Source organism: Zingiber officinale, chromosome 1A (genome assembly GCF_018446385.1).
Source record: "Zingiber officinale cultivar Zhangliang chromosome 1A, Zo_v1.1, whole genome shotgun sequence".
NCBI classification, from domain to species: Eukaryota; Viridiplantae; Streptophyta; class Magnoliopsida; order Zingiberales; family Zingiberaceae; genus Zingiber; species Zingiber officinale.
The window spans coordinates 23,535,408-23,551,804 of NC_055987.1; the positions used below are offsets into that span (position 1 = coordinate 23,535,408).

Consider the following 16,397-nt stretch of genomic DNA (forward strand, 5'->3'; position numbering starts at 1 on the left):
TTCATAAACCCTCAGCGTTTGATAGGTCTCCTCAATATCTGCGCATAGGTCAGCAGCTCGGAGGGATTTAATTAATATGTCGTCAACGTATACCTCCATATTACAGTTGATCTACCGTCGGAACACCTTATTCATTAGCCTCTGGTAAGTGACTCCTACATTCTTGAGTCTGAACGACATGACATTGTAGTAGTACGTTCCGTCGGCCGTAATGAAACTGACCTTTTCCTTGTCCTCTCAAGCGAGCGGCACTTGGTGAAACCCTTGGTATGCGTCGAGCATGCAGATCAGCTTGTAACCCGCCGTCGAGTCCACCATTTGGTCTATCTTAGGCAATGGATAGAAGTCTTTTGGGCACACCTTGTTCAAATTGCGGAAGTCGATGTAGACCCTCCATTTATTGCCCGGCTTGGAGACTAACACGATATTGGCTAACTAGCTTGGGAATTGAACTTCCCTAATATGACCGGCCTCTAGCAACTTCTCTATTTCCGCCCAGATGATCAAATTTTGCTCCGCGCTGAAGTCCCTCTTTCTTTGCTTCACCGGTCGAGCATCCGGTCGGACATGAAGCTCATGTTGAGCCACACTCGGGGAGATACCGGGAAGCTCATGTGTCGACCATGCGAATACATCATGATTCTGTCTAATACAGGCGACCAACTCTGCCTTCTTTTCCACCTCCAGGTCGGTTGCGAAAAAGGTGGTTGCTTTCGTTCAGCTAGGGTGGATCTGAACCTCCTCCTTCTCTTCATACACCAATGTAGGAGGTTTCTTAGTGATTGCGTTCACCTCCAAGCGTGGATTCTTCCGAGCGCTTCTCGCTTCGGATTTGACTATCTCGACGTAGTATCGCCGAGCGGCCAGCTGATCGCCTTAACTTCGCCCACCCGGTCGTCCACCGGGAACTTGATCTTTTGATAATAGGTAGACACTACCACCCAGAATTCATTGAGGGCTGGGCGATCCAAGATGACATTATAGGCCGACGGTACGTCCATCACAATGAAGTTGGTGGTCATGGTTCTCCTCAGTGGCTCTTACTCGAGTGAGATGGCCAATCGGGCCTGTCTGAGCGGCAGTATCTCGTTGCCTATGAAACTGTATAGTGGGGTCGTCATGGACAACAACTCATTTCAATTGATTTGTAATTGATCGAATGCCTTCTTGAAGATGATGTTCACCGAACTCCCTGTATCAACGAAAGTTTAGTGAATAGTGTAATTAGCAATTTCCGCCCGAATGATTAGCGCGTCATCATGAGGGATCTTCACTCCCTCCAAATCGCTGGTCCGAAGTTGATCTTGGGCCCTTCGGCTTTCTCCCTGCTGCATCCCACAACGTGGATCTCCAGTTGCCGAGCGTAAAACTTCCTGGCTCTGTTGGAGTCGTCGTCGGTCGGCCCACCGGTGATCATGCCAGGATCAGCGTTGTTCCTTCCCTGGTGCCGATTGTGTCGTTCGGGCACTCTTCTTTCGTCCTCTTGTCGCTAGGCAGATCATTGTCTATGTTACTGGTCGGGAGTTGGAGATCAGTGGTGGTATTCTCTCGGAGCAGGTCGGCTGTCGATCGGTGTCAGATCGTAACAGTCGCGCGTGTTGTGCGTCGCCGACTGGTGAAAGAAGCAGAACACGGGCGTCCATACCTTGCCTTTTGTAATTTTCTACCGACTGGAGGCCACATGTTGCACGACATGTGTCATAGCCTCTTGGTGTGGCCGTGCTCCCTCCGCCCTTAGCCCTTTGGGTGGTTGATGCCTGCTCAACGGTCGCCGTTCGGGAGTCGACGCGGGCTCGGTCGACGTCTCCTTCTTCCTTGCTGCCTGAGCTTCTTCCACATTTATGTATTCATTGGCCTTTCTGAGTAGGTGGTTGAAGTCCATGGGTGGATTTCGGATGAGTGATTGGAAGAACTCTCTTTCAACCAACCCTTGAGTGAAGGCGGTCATCATTATCTCGGATGAGACCGAGGGAATATCCATGGCTACTTGATTAAAACGCTTGATGTACGCTCAGAGCGCTCCTCGAGCCCCTACTTTAGGGCAAAGAGGCTGACACTCATCTTTTGATAGCGTCGACTGTTGGCGAAATGATCCTGGAATGTAGCTTGGAAGTCCTTGAAGCTATGTATTGAGTCGTCCAGCAGCCTTTGGTACCAGCGTTGCGCCAAGCCGGAGAGAATTGTGAGAAAGACTCGACACTTCACCCTATCTGTGTACTGGTATAGCGTGGCCACATTATCGAACTTATCCAGATGATCATATGGATCGGTCGTTCCATTGTATTCCCCGATTGCTAGTGTGGTATAGTGCCTGGGTAAAGGGTCACTCAAGATCGCCTGAGAGAACTACAGATTGATCCATTCGGGCGAGGTGTGACTTCTGGGCGCCTTTCCTTTTTGCGCATCCTGAACGGGAGCGTCGTCCGAGGATGACCCCTCTCTTGGTTCGTCTGAGCTATTTTTTAGGGGGTTTGGAACAGGGCGCAATGAAAGGGGATGGGCGTGGGCGACGCTTCCCCTTGCATGCCGGTCGGGCATCTATTCTGCCCCCATATGGAGACTATCTAGTTTTGGTCGGTCTTCCAGTTCCCCTCGCCCTCCTGCTACCGACGTCACCGGCTGTTGTACTAGCCGATCGACTAGTGCCTGCTATTACTACTGCTCGAACATGTTTGCCACTCGGGCTTGCACGAGCATGTCGAGCTCCTCTTTGGTGAGCGTCACGGCTGTGAGTCGTCTAACGTCCTCCATATTCTCAACTCGGATGGAGGTTAAGATCCCACAGACGACTCCAAATATGATCCTGTTTGAAAGTCGATGAGATGGAAAGCTGGGGATGTGGCGCTTCTGCTGACCACTTGTAGACTCCACTCCGACCTGCAACACAGATTATGTCAGTGTCGAGCAAGGGAAGGGGTCCCCAACGTTGGCCATCTGACGCTCAAGTCAATCATCAGCGATGAAGTAGAAGACAGAGCAACATGAATGAACAGTAGCGAGAACAGTGTCTATCGTGTATTGCGTACCTCCGCCGATGCTTGGACCCCCCTTTATATAGAGCTCCTATAACACGCGTGCACGCTCCCCAAGGCAATCATGCTTCCCAAAGTTTTTCGCAAAAGACTTGTCAGTAAAGTGTCCCTGACACAGTATCTTAACGGGTCGAGCATATCTCTGAATTGACAGTGGAAGCTTCCGCCGAACGATCTTCTGATTGTCTATGCCCGGTGTCAGCGATACCAACTCCCAAAAGGATGTCGATTGATATCAGAGGGAGTGTACTGCTAGGCCGAGCGGGTTGACCGCTCGGCCAGAATTTCGCTGCCCCTGTACCCGTCCGCTCGGCCGTAATTATGCTGTTCGTGCGGCTCGTCCGCTCGGCCGAAGTTCCTCTCCATCAATGCCGAGACCTGCTGCCTGGCCGAACGGGGTAGCTGCTTCACCGAAGTTCCTGCACACCATTTCTTCTTCCATCCGACATCCGATACTCCATTAGGCGCTAGTCATTTGACCTCCCCGTGTCGAAGGAGGGATCAGACCGGGACCTTCTGCCCTCGGTCGGGGCATGCTCGCCCGACCGGCCGATGCTATCTGCACATTGACCGCCTTGACTTTGCCCTCCACCATGGCCGCTATCCTCCGCGAGGTAGGGCCCCTCATCATGACCGCATTAATACCCCTTTGAAGTGTAATTCAAATAATGTTGGATAGGAATTTGCGGAGTTAGTGAATCCTAATAATTTGGATAAGTTGAAATATAAGTTGTGTGGAAAAATTACTAGTGGTGGAATTTATAGAATCAAATAACATGTTGCCCATATCAAGGGAAATATTACCTTGTGTAAGAATCCTTTGTATGAGGATAAAGTGAAGTGTAAGAATGTCATTGAAGAAGCAAGAACAAAAAGGAAATAAAAGAATATGAATGAAATGGAGGTGAGAGAAGTTGTTCTTGAAGAATATGAGGAAGATAAAGGAAATCTAGGGATAAGGAGAAACTCACTTACTCTGTGCCCTATGGATCGATTTGCATTCATTATTGATCCAGAATATTCATTGAGTGCAAGTAAGAAGACAAAACAACAATAAAATATTATTGATGCACTTTGAAAGCAAAGGACACACAGTGTGCACCAATATTTAACTCGATGGGTGTACGAGTCCGGTATTTCTTTTCATACCATTAACAATGATAGCTTCAAGAGGTTTGCAGAAGTGGTTGGTCAATTTGGCTCGGGTTATCGTCCTCCAACTCAATACCATTAAGGGAGCCCATATTGAAGGAAGAGGTAGATAAAACTAAAAGTCTATTAAAGAAGCAAGAAGAAAAATGTGCTTTGAATGGTTACTCAATTTTGACCGATGATTGGACCGATTAGAAAAGAAGAAGTATCATGAATTTGTGTGTCAATTGTAAAGAAGACACAACTTTCATTTCTTCTAGGGAAGCATCAAATGAAGCACACATCGGGAATTATATATTTGAATATGTGGACAAGTGCATTGAAGAAGTTGAACCCCAAAGTGTAGTTCAAGTGGTAACAGACAATGCTTCGAATAATATGTTCACAAAAGATTTATTGAAGGAGAAGATGCCACATATATTTTGGACTTCATGTGCAACTCACACCGTGAATCTTATGTTTCAAGGAATTGGGAACCAACCAAAATTCAAAGGGGGATTGAGAAGGTAAAGAACTTGACAATCTTTATTTATGCACATCACAAGACATTGTCCATAATGGGAAAGTTACAAAAAAAGGGACATAGTGAGGTCGAGAATTACACGATTTACAACTACTTTTCTAACTTTGCAAAGTTTGATGGAGAAGAAAAGTGAACTAAGATCTATGGTTGTTAGTGAAAAATGGAATACATGTAAACATTAAAAAAGTGTAAAGGGGAAGGCGACACATAATACTGCTAGTAAGTTTTTACTTGAAGATGTTTGCCCCTTTAGTTAAGTTGTTTCATCTTGTTTATGGGGATAAGAAGCCATCTGTATATTTTGTATATGAAAAATTACTTAGAGCGAGAGAGGAGATTAAAGTGACATTCAAAAATCAAGAGCTTCATTATCTTCCGATTATTGATATTATTGATGAGAAAAGTCATAATCGGCTTGATAGTCCACTACATTTGGCGGCCTACCCCTTGAATCCTTATTACTCCTTCAATGATCGGAGCATAGGAAGTGAAGAAGTGGTCATAAATAGCATATTCACTTGTATTGAAACATTCTTTCCCAATGATATTGATAGCCAAAGTGAGGTAGTAAATGTGAAGTCATTGAAGTATATCAACAAGACGGGGGGATTTGGAAGACCATTGACTATAGTTGGATGCACAAAAAATGATGAAAAATACGATCCGGGTAAGAACTAACTACTTACTTTTTTATAATTTTATTATTCGTTTGTTGTTTCTTGATTTTGCTTATTGTTATTATTTGATTTGTTTTTATTTAGTTGGATGTTGATAACTTTTTGGACATGGTGCACTTAAATTACAAAAGATGGCTAAAAGAATTCTTTCTTTAACTACAAGTTCTTTTAGTTGTGAGAGAAATTGGAATACTTTTGAGGGGATAAGTACTTAATTAGTAATTGCTTATTGACTTATTGTTTATTGACTTAATAATTAATATACTTATTTAATGTAGATCCATACAAAGAAAAGAAATAGACTAGATACTGGAAGGTTGAACAATTTAGTCTATATTCAATTCAATGCCAAGATCATAAAAAAAAAAAAACAAGAAGAAAAAGGAGTAGATGTGTTACTTGCTAGTGAAGCAACTATGACACAAGGATGAATTGTTGATGGTGTAGATGAAGATATTGAGACAAATATTGAAGATGTCAGAGAACTATAGAAAGAAAAATTTGTATTAGATGAAGAAGAGGAAGATGATGCTATGAATTTTGAGTTTGAATCTGATACAGAAGAAGTGTTGAAGAAATATGTAGATGAACTATAAGAAGAATTAGGGATATAGAAGATTATATGAGTTATGTTGTGACTTGTGAGAAAACTTTTGTTGTTTTGTATGACTTGTCTGTTCCAGACTTTCAGTTTGTAGTTCGTACTTTGGTCTTTTAGTTTGTATATTTTACTATTTCGGTATTTCTATTTATCTATTGGGATCAAATTATGTATCAATTTCAGGATTATGCATTGTCGCAAAATCATGCCGAATTGATCGATTCAGCAAGATTCTGCGACAAACAAAATCTTGCCGAATCGATCACATGATCGATTCGAAAGTATTATGCGAGTCTGCGACAAACAGAACCCTTTCGAATAGCTGATCGATTCAACATGGTTCTATTTGTTGGGAAAACTTAACTGAATCAATCAACTGATCAATTTGGTAGGCTCCCCCAAAACAAGGTGGTGCCTAGGCACCCAGGCGCTAGGTGGTGGGCAACCGTCCGTCTACCGCCTAGCACCTTTTTAAATACTGATGTGAATATCAACTCGACTATATCTATGAGGTAGATCCTTCCTTAAACGTTAGATTATTATTTTAATAAAAATTTATACATATTTAGAAAAAATATTAGCTAAAAAAGAATATATACTTTTAAAAAATTAGAGGCGTATAAAAAGTTGATTGTTATTTTAATAAAAATTTATACATATTTAGAAAAAATATTAGCTAAAAAAGAATATATACTTTTAAAAAATTAGAGGCGTATAAAAAGTTGATTGTTATTTTAATAAAAATTTATACATATTTAAAGAATTTATACTTTTAAAAAAGAAAAATGATTTAGAAAGAAAAATTGTAAGAAACAATGATGAGTCCATAAAAATAAAAGCAAAAATAGTGAACTATAAATTTATATATTTATTCTTTATTTTTTTTTAAATTTTTTTTCCCTTTATATATCATTACTCTTAACAAAATCAGAGATATATAAAAAATTTCAATTTACAAGGGAATCTAAAACGTCGAAAAAAGATGCCTCATTGTTTTTTTTGAAAAGTCAATAGATAATTTTATCCCAAAAATATTCTTTATTATAATATTATTGGTACCAATTACAATATCAAAAACTGACAATCTCATTTTAATTAAAATTATTATACATAGAATATTCTTTTTAATTGAATTAAAATTATTCAAATATTATTAAAATTATTTTAAAATTAGATAGCTGCTACACAATTATAATTACACCTTAAATTTTAAAATTTTAAATCCTAAATTATGTATTCATTATATTAAAATATTCTTTATAAATTATTTAAATTTTATTCAAATTATCTTAAATTAATTAAAATTATTTTAAAATTCTTGTACCTACGCTACTATAATAATGCTGTATTAATTATTAGATGTTGACGTTGTGACATCTACAATAATATTGAAAGTAAAAAATAGTCTTATAATAGCTGATAAAAGTATTTTTGAGATAAAATATTATATATATTTATTTGTTATTTAATTTAAGGCAATAGAGACGTTTTATTTATACAAACTATGGGACGCAAGTGAGAAATAATATGACGTTGTATTTAACTAATTAATTTAAAATCATTCTAAAATTTTTAATTATGAACTATAAAATAGTATTTTCTTTAATTTCTAGACACATTTTGAAAAAATAAAGAATATATATAATGTGAATATTTTTTTACTAAATAACTTTAAACCCCCCTATGTTTTTCTTCCAAAAGTAGTTTGCCCCCCTATATTTAAAAAATGACACTTAGTCCCCCTATGTTTTAAATAAAAAAGGAAAAAAATAATAAATGATCAAAATAACCCTTACTTTGCTATTTAAATATTAAACTATGGCTAAATAACTTTAAACCCTTTTTATTTTTCATCTAAAAGTAGTTTCCCCATATATATAAAAAATGACACTTAGCCCCCTATGTTTTAAAGAAAAAAAGAAAAAAAAATAGTAAATAATCAAAATAACTCCTTTACTATTCTAAATGTTAAAATTATTCTAACTGAAACATCCTTATTCAACGTAACCTTAGATTTTTAGACAAAAAGAAAAGTAAAAAATAAAAAATCTCACATAATCGTTGAAAGCTTAATCTTAACCAAACCTGATTGATATATAGGTCAAAAATTTCACTTGTTCTTAAAAAAATTCTCACAAAATTTATACGTACACCAGTATAAACAATAGATAAGCAACGACTCTAAAAAAAATAACTATTCAAAAACTCATTCCACCACCCTTACCAAATAAAAAAAACCAAAATTTTAAATTAATGAACCAAAATCAAATAAAGATGGAATAAAGTTCATAATTAAAAATCTCTTTCTTATTATCAAATGTGACATACAATAAAGCAGCAATGAAGTGTTGGTGTGACAAAATTGTACCAATACAAAAATAAGGGTAACCTCAGATTTCTAGAAACAAAAGAAATATAAAAATAAAAAATCTGGGATGGAAAAGGAAAATGGCTTAAAGTTATTTAGCCATAATTTTAACACTTAAATAAAAGTAAGGGTTATTTTGATCATTTATTATTTTTTTTCTTTTTTCTTTAAAATATAGGGGATTAAGTGTCATTTTTTAAATATAGGGGGGCAAACTGTTTTTGGATGGAAAACACCGGGGGTTGAAAATTATTTTTTTTTAAAAAGGAACTTTAATTAGACACAACAGCGACAAAAAATGGTCCAAAATCAATCTTAAAATCGTTAGAAATCCGGAGCTCACGCCGACACATGATAAACGATCGACTCTCCTCTACCCTATCAAAGTACCCAATGTTTTGATTGGCGGTGCTTGACCGTTAGCTGTACAGGTAGTCAGTCGAAAAGTGGGAGAAGGGAAGATGATCAGTGGCTGCCTATTTTGCCGGTAACGACAACTTATCGCTATTCCTGACGAGTTTGCTGCTGGTGAGTACACGCGTGGTTTTGTGAGAGCGAAAGGGAGGGTAGCGTTTGGGTTTTTGTTCTTATGCTGATCTCACTCTTCCGCCGGCGCCAAATCTCTTGTCCTTGATCGGCAAAGCCCTTTCCCGAAACCCTAGCCGACATGGCGGCCGACGAAGTCGACCCTGCAGTGTGGAAGGCCTGCGCCGGCACTGCCCCTCGCGTCCCCGCCGTGGGATCTCGCGTCTATTACTTCCCCCATGGCCATGCCGAGCAAGCCGCGTCGCCACCTGATGTCCTCGAAGCCATCCCCTCCATGATCCTCTGTTGCGTGACAGCAGTCCACCTCCTCGCCGATCACGACACTGACGAGGTCTTCGCCCGTATCCAGCTCGACCCCTGCTTCCACCTACTCTTTTCGCAGGCTCCGAAGGAGGGTCTTCCCTCCTCACAGGAGGAAGATGGCGTCTTCCTGTCGTTTTCCAAGATCCTGACCGCCAGCGACGCGAACAATGGGGGTGGCTTCTCGGTTCCGCGATTCTGCGCTGAGACCCTCCTTCCCCCGCTCGATTACGAGAAGCGTCCACCGTCGCAAACTATCTACGTGCGTGACCTGCACGGGAATTCCTGGAGCTTCCGGCACATCTACCGCGGGACGCCGCGGCGTCATCTCCTGACCACGGGATGGAGTACGTTCGTTAACGAGAAGAGACTTGTTACAGGTGATTCGGTTGTTTTCATGAAAAAATTGTCGGGACAGCTCCTTGTCGGTATCCGCCGCACCAGCCAGTCTCGCGGCACCACAGAGTATTCGCCTTATAATCCAAAAGCAACATCGTGGAAGATAGAGAAACATACCGCGGAGAAGGTACTCCCTAAAAATGCTAGGGGTGAAGTTCTGGCCTCGTCCGTGGCGGAGATAGGCAGATTGGCTGGGAGGGGCATGCCTTTTGAGGTCCTGTACTATCCTAAGTCTGGCTATCCGAACTTCGTAGTGGCGGCGGAGGCTGTTGATACCGCGATAAAGCTGCATTGGACCATTGGATCGAGAGTTAAGATGTCAGTGGAATCGGAGGATTCAGCGAGGATGACTTGGTTTCAGGGCACCATTTCCAAAGTGACACAGGGTTCACCATGGCGAATGCTTCAGGTGCTTCACTTTCTTAATCTCTTTATATATATTTTTTTCGTTCTTTCGTTTTGATGATCAGATGCGGCTCTAGACTTGAAATCAGATTTAAGTGTTCGTTTGTCATTTTGGTATTGATGGAGCTATTGATATATCGTTCTTTAATTTTGAAGTGTTGAAATTTATAAATTAGAATCCTCTTATCATTCTTGGAATTTCGTTAAGGAAGAAGCGCCCAAGAACAAGTTTTGATTTTTTTTTCCTGAAGGGAGTTGAAATGATTTGTTTAATCTAGTTGAGGCGCAGAAGTCTCCATGCGGTCATGTAAGAGAATATTTGAGAATCTTTGCTGGGCTTGGTTTCAGAGCTTTAAGTTAATAAATTACAGTCAAATGCAAGAAGATGTTTAGCAATACCATCTGCCTGAATTCCCATTGCGAAGGATGTGATTTACTTGTACATGTCACTACTTGTTTAGGATCTCTATAAGTGTAAAGATCTCCGAGTCAATGGGCTGGTAGAAAGAATTAGGAACATGCTTTTTGTTTAGTAGCTGTGAAGCAAACAGTGAGTCAGTTTCGTCTGTCATTCATTAATCATAAAGAAAAGCGATCCCTCTTTTATGCTCAATACATCTTCCTAGAGAGGGGAAGGTTGCCAATAAGTGGGAATAACCTCTGGGACATTGACCCATTTGATCTCTTATTATCCCTCCAGTGTTTGCAAGTCCCTTGATGATCTTCATGTTGCATCCAGAGTTCAGCCTCCATGTTCCAAGCTGAGCCAACAACATGAACTTGTGGCCGTAAGGTTAATGAAATAGTCTAGATGTCAGTTATTTCAGGAGCTATTATGTGGCAGTATGGGGACATTTAAAATTATGAGTCAGGTACTGTTTTGTTTCTACAATGTCAAAGGAAAGGCAGGATGTTGTACCAAAAAAAGATTGCCCAAGGGGTTTTGTGTATGAATAACCTATGTTGGCAAAAGTCTAACAGTGCAAATATAGAAGTTGGAATTGTCTAGGAAAGGATGGAAGGAACTCCAAACACTTAAAGCTCAAGAGCAATGTAAGATATGCAGTGCCAACTAGCTTCTTGTTGGATAGAAGTGACCAAAACTGTTGGTGTGATAAATATAGCTTGATTAACATTGGTGAGGCCTTCATGAGGAACCAACCAAAAGAAAGCGTCAAACTCATTGTGGGACAGTTCAGCTTCCAAATGCACTTCAACAAGATGTTGCTTTTTGAGAATTAGAGAAGTTTTTTTTTTTTTTCATATTCTGATATATAAAGACCATAATTTGAGAGAATCCAGAATGGCAGGTCCTATGACTGGTGATCAAGGCAAGTTGAAATCTGTAATTTTAATTACTAACAAAGCTGCAAGGATAGTTTGAATTAAAATCATTCCATTGACCAATGGGTGCTTTGACTGTAGCTACATATGCTCCAATTAATCCTCTCAGAATGGATCCTACAAGAAACCCAGGGCCAAGACCCAAGTGTTGTAGATCCCTCACCAAGTTGGATAAACTACAGATAGGTTGTAAGGAACCACAGAAATATATTTAGGCCTCTGTGCTTATTCAACAAGCTTGATACAATAGCTAGGATTAATCTACACTAGATTACAGTGGAGTTTACCAAGCGATACTAGATTAACCTTGGATTCCTCCTAATGCTGAGTTGTGTGGTAGGGTAAGACTTTTCAGTTCTAGGAGACGAAACTTCTTTTGGCAAGTAGAACCTCCTTATGTAATCTTGTGCCTTGCTTTCTCACCTGATTGTGTAAGGATAGAGGTAATTCTGGAAACTCCATTCTACAAAAGGATAAACTGCAATGGGTGACAGCATCACTTGAGCGAGAGTAATCCTTCCTACAAAAGGAAAGGTGTTAGAACTTAGAAGTCCTCCTGCAAGTTTAGCATTGATTTTTCCCATTGTACATGTTATATGTTTTGTTGCTGATTGATTCAAAGGTCACCAAGCTGCTACTTCTCCATGTTGTTTATAGTTTTCAAGCCACTTGGTACATAATTTTTGTTTGACATCACCAGCTTTTCCACGCTGTTGCTTCAGAAGAAAGGTGAGATAATCCTTCTTGACACATGATGAAGATATATGGTAAAAGTGGGGATCCTTTATGGATGCCCCATGAATCATTGGAAGAGTTGGAGGGTTGTTTGGTTGAGCATTGTTGTTGACTGTTTATTAGGTAAAGATAGTTATGGTGTTTGCTCTAGTGTTGGTGGTAGTGTGTTATAGCTTCTCAATGACCAAACCAGATGGCTCGATACATTATTCTAATGTCAATTAGACTCACCAATACTCTTCCCATTCAGATGAACAATAAATAGATGGAACATATGAATATTGCTTCTTAGATGAACAACTGAATTGTTGTGTGACACTTTGGATTACATTTGAAATGGGGCTGATCTTGACACCAAGATGTTTCCTCAGCACTTGAGTTATGGCAGATTCTCAATCCTTGGATGCACTTCAAGAACAAAAAGTAGAAATCCTTTGTTTTGCCATTTAAATCAATGTCTCCACCAACTAACCTATGTTGTTCATAATTATAGTGTTCGAATCAAGACTCTTCTTGATATTGTTCTTAAATGTGAAAGTCCAATACAAGAAATAAGTCTTTGATTAAACAATAAGATGGGCAATGATATGAGATGGGCAATGATATGAGATGTGGCTTTAATACTTTCAATAAACTAATTGATCACGTAACTCTGGCTGTCATTTAGTATTTCATTAATTCAATGGAAATGATAAACTAATAGTATGTTGTTGATTGTAAAAGTGTGATTCTCTGATAACTTTATCATTGTTTATTAGGTTACTTGGGATGAGCCGGAGGTTTTCAAAAATGCCAGAAATGTTAGTCCATGGCAAGTTGAGTTGGTTTGTGTTAGTTCTCAGATAGATACTCCATTTCACCCTATGAAGAAATTGAAGGGAACAGAAAGTTCAGAATTTTTTCATCATCAACTCATTGGAATGCCCAGTTTTCAGATGACTGGATTGGATGGTAGAAACCAAAGACTCTTCAATTACCATTTATCTCCTCCTAGCATACAGGGAGCCAGGCAAGATGCAGTCAATGCATTAAATATATGCGACTGTATCAACCAACCTAACAAATTGTTAGTCAATGGTTTAGCATCACTTAAGAAAGATCTCTTCACAGATTTGGGTACTAATATCAGCACACATTCAGTTTCCTGTCCCCCTAGTGAGAATAGCACCCAAACTTCAGATGAAAAAATTAGTGAACCAGAAAATAGCACGGTCAAGTCTTCTACACAATCATTCCTGCTTTTTGGTAAAGTTATTCACTTGGGGCAGCCAAATAATGGTGATACTGTTGATGAACATCAGCTGTGGGCCATTTGATTCTGAAGGGATTCTTGTCGGGAGCTTTGTTAAGGTATTCCTTTGATGCATCCTCTGAATGGTTAAATTATTAATACTCTATTGCTAGTCTGAAATTGCTCATGTTTCTGTAAGACTAAGACAAGACTTGACATATATTGTATGCGAAATTAACAATAAACTTCATATATTTCATATTCATTATATATTATGATTGTAAAGCTGGAGCATGGATGTATCTAGTCATTGGTTGATTTATTTTTATTTTCCCTCATAGCTTCTATTGTTTTGTCTAATTAGTTTGTTAAAATGTTCATCTAGTTCATTTAAACTAATTCATTCATGCCTGAAAGTTAAAAGCTAATTGCTGGTATAGTTGAATTTCTTGTATGGTTACCATGTTCTTTTTCATTGTTTAGTTCATAGTTCCATGATATCTTGAAACTATATTCATTGAATGAACATCTGATTTAAGACGATAAAGTGAATGAATTTTACTGGCCAAATGTGACCTGCAAATTAGATATTTTATTAGACATAGATCCGAATAAATTCTTCAGTTTTTTGAGTAGAAACAAAAGGCAATACGTAATTAGCCATACAAGTAGTGAACTGAGGTTTCAAAAATATAAGAAACCTAAATTTGAATTACTTAGCAGTATAATCTTGTCTGCAACCCAAAGTATTTTAGAGTAGGTTGATTCATCTGATAATTTAAACTAAACTCTGAAGGTTTCTTGTTAAATTTTTACAAGAGAAAAAGATTTTTGTCAGAGATGGCATATGTTCTGTTCCACCATTCATTCGATAAACGTTAAACCAAAGTGACCACACAAATAGATGAATTCTCAGTCAACATTCTAGTTAACTAACTTGTTCGAAAGGGGATAATAGTGTTAAATACTACTTGTAGTAATTGAGGATTAGAGAACATGGCTATTAACCACAATATCTGGGTGTTGAATCCCTCCTCACCCGCAACCTTCCCTTTTGGGAAGGGCCTTTCCCTCTAGGGATAGAAAAATAATAATCAGGATAGCAATATAACTATTGATCTTGGGTGCATTTTTTTTGGAAATTGAATGTCCTTTCCTTTTCATTTATGTGAAAGATTTGATCATTGCATATAGGAACAATGTCTGGAATCAACATATTTTTGCTCTACTCCCTGTAGGCTTGGGCAGAGTACCAGAGAAGTTATTAGTAGCATAATAAAAATGTGTTCCTTGTAATTGATATGTTTACTCATTGGTGTAATAAGTTAGAACTGTTATATAACACGAATTGCATTGTTACTGGAGTAAGTAGCTGATATTCTAACTGCAACAGATGACCTGAAATAAGATGTAAATCTAATTCTATTGGCCATATTGGCTAGCTGGGAATGCAGGAGTTGAATGACAGCTTTGAATTAACTGTGTCGAGAAAGGAGATTATCTTCCTACTCTTCTACTTTACTGTCTTCAATGCCAAAACAACTTCTTGATTGATCATAATTTCCTACTATCTTGAAGTCTAATTTTTCTTCAAAATTTTTCTTTTTTCACCATAGTTTTTCCATTATTGCAATATACAACATCCAGTAGACTTCAGCTTTATGTCTTATGTATCATTTTGTCATTCAACTATAGAAAACACTATTGTTTCTATCAACTGTAATCAGTCGTAATCTCGTCTCACACTTCTTGTCTTGTTTGATCTCTAATTGATGGGAGGCTGCAGGTCTGATATAATAAATACAACCTTCCTTATGCTTGAATCAGCACTCAGTGCCTACCTTTCTGTGCTATTGTTAATACAACCTTCCCTCAGGGTAGACATCTACTTTTCAATGCTATTTTCTACATCTTATCATGACTTGTATCCCTTGCAATGATCTCATCTTTTAGTTGACACACTTTCTGCTAATGACCATTACTACCCTCACTATTATTAGTCATCAAATTTTCTTGACATAGGAACATCTCTATATGGTCAACTTTGAAAGCCCGCTGCCATACTGTCTTTGTCTTCTCTCACAGTGTTTCTACATCGGCCTTTGCATTAAACATTCACACTGATCTGTTTTCCGATGGTCGATGACATGTAGTGGACTCTTCCTAGTCTCTCTACTACATCGACAACTGGGACACTGACATCAACTTGTTTCGTATTTAGCTTCTCATACTAAAGCATTGTCCACTATAACTCGTGGTTGCACTCTTTCATACTACTAGTCATGTTCCATCCGTCCACAAGTTATTGCAGAAATCCAATCTATGTGCCAAGTACATCCTTTGGGTTGAGGTGTTTGACCTAGCCTTAAGAAGAGTAATCCGGATCTCCTGCATTTTTGGTTTTGTTGTGGATAAGTCATTTCAATTAAATGTATTACTCGATCTCACATAGTACGGTAGTCTGCTGTCTGAGAATCTGCACTGTGTTTATATTTTATATTCTTTGAGCGCGTTATGTATTTATAAACTAAACGTAGCAACATCTTGAATTTTAAGAGAGTGTTAAGCAAAGAGATTATCCTCTTAATCTGCTAAAATTTCTGCAATTAACCTCCAAATATCTCAAGTATTTGCATGGTAATGTTCTTTGCTTTGCATTTCTTGTTCGTTCTTACTATGTAACCGCATGTATTTTGAGTTTTATCTGTGTATATCATTGAAACATCTAAAGAACATCATTTTCCTGACAAATTGTATTAACTCGTGTTAACATAGTAAAGCTACGTAGTGCCTTGCTGCATTGCCAATTTTAACTATTTGTTTGATTTCTATCTTCTTTTCAGGCTTCCACCGATGAGGATCGTGGGAAGGTTTATGTTTGAAGTGATCTCGCAGTACCCAGAAGGAATCATCTATGCATTATCCTTGTATTATTAACTGATATCTTATTTCTGCTGCTGTAGCTACGATAGTCACGCTTCGACATTTAAATTGTCTTTCAGTGTCGTGTTTGCATCAAACTGATTGTTTTATGTCGTTTTCTAGTATGTCGTTTTCTAGTTGGATATTGCGAACTCCACCGCT

The 16,397-nt window shown here is 38.7% G+C and overlaps 1 protein-coding gene across 1 annotated transcript; it reads left to right on the forward strand.

The window, feature by feature from the left end:
- Positions 1-8,835: 8,835 nt before the first annotated feature.
- On the forward strand, positions 8,836-16,378 carry LOC122020831 (auxin response factor 17-like). The gene is made up of 3 exons (XM_042578861.1): positions 8,836-10,007; positions 12,841-13,432; positions 16,157-16,378. Exons 1-2 carry the CDS (start codon positions 9,021-9,023, stop codon positions 13,396-13,398), a joined length of 1,545 nt encoding a protein of 514 aa, XP_042434795.1. The 5' UTR covers positions 8,836-9,020; the 3' UTR covers positions 13,399-13,432; positions 16,157-16,378.
- The last annotated feature ends 19 nt before the right edge of the window (positions 16,379-16,397 follow it).

Coding starts and splice junctions, on each gene's coding strand:
- LOC122020831 (XM_042578861.1), top strand. CDS start 9,021: ATGGCGGCCGACGAAGTCGACCCTGCAGTGTGGAAGGCCTGCGCCGGC. Junction 10,008..12,840: donor CACCATGGCGAATGCTTCAG/GTGCTTCACTTT, acceptor ATTGTTTATTAG/GTTACTTGGGATGAGCCGGA.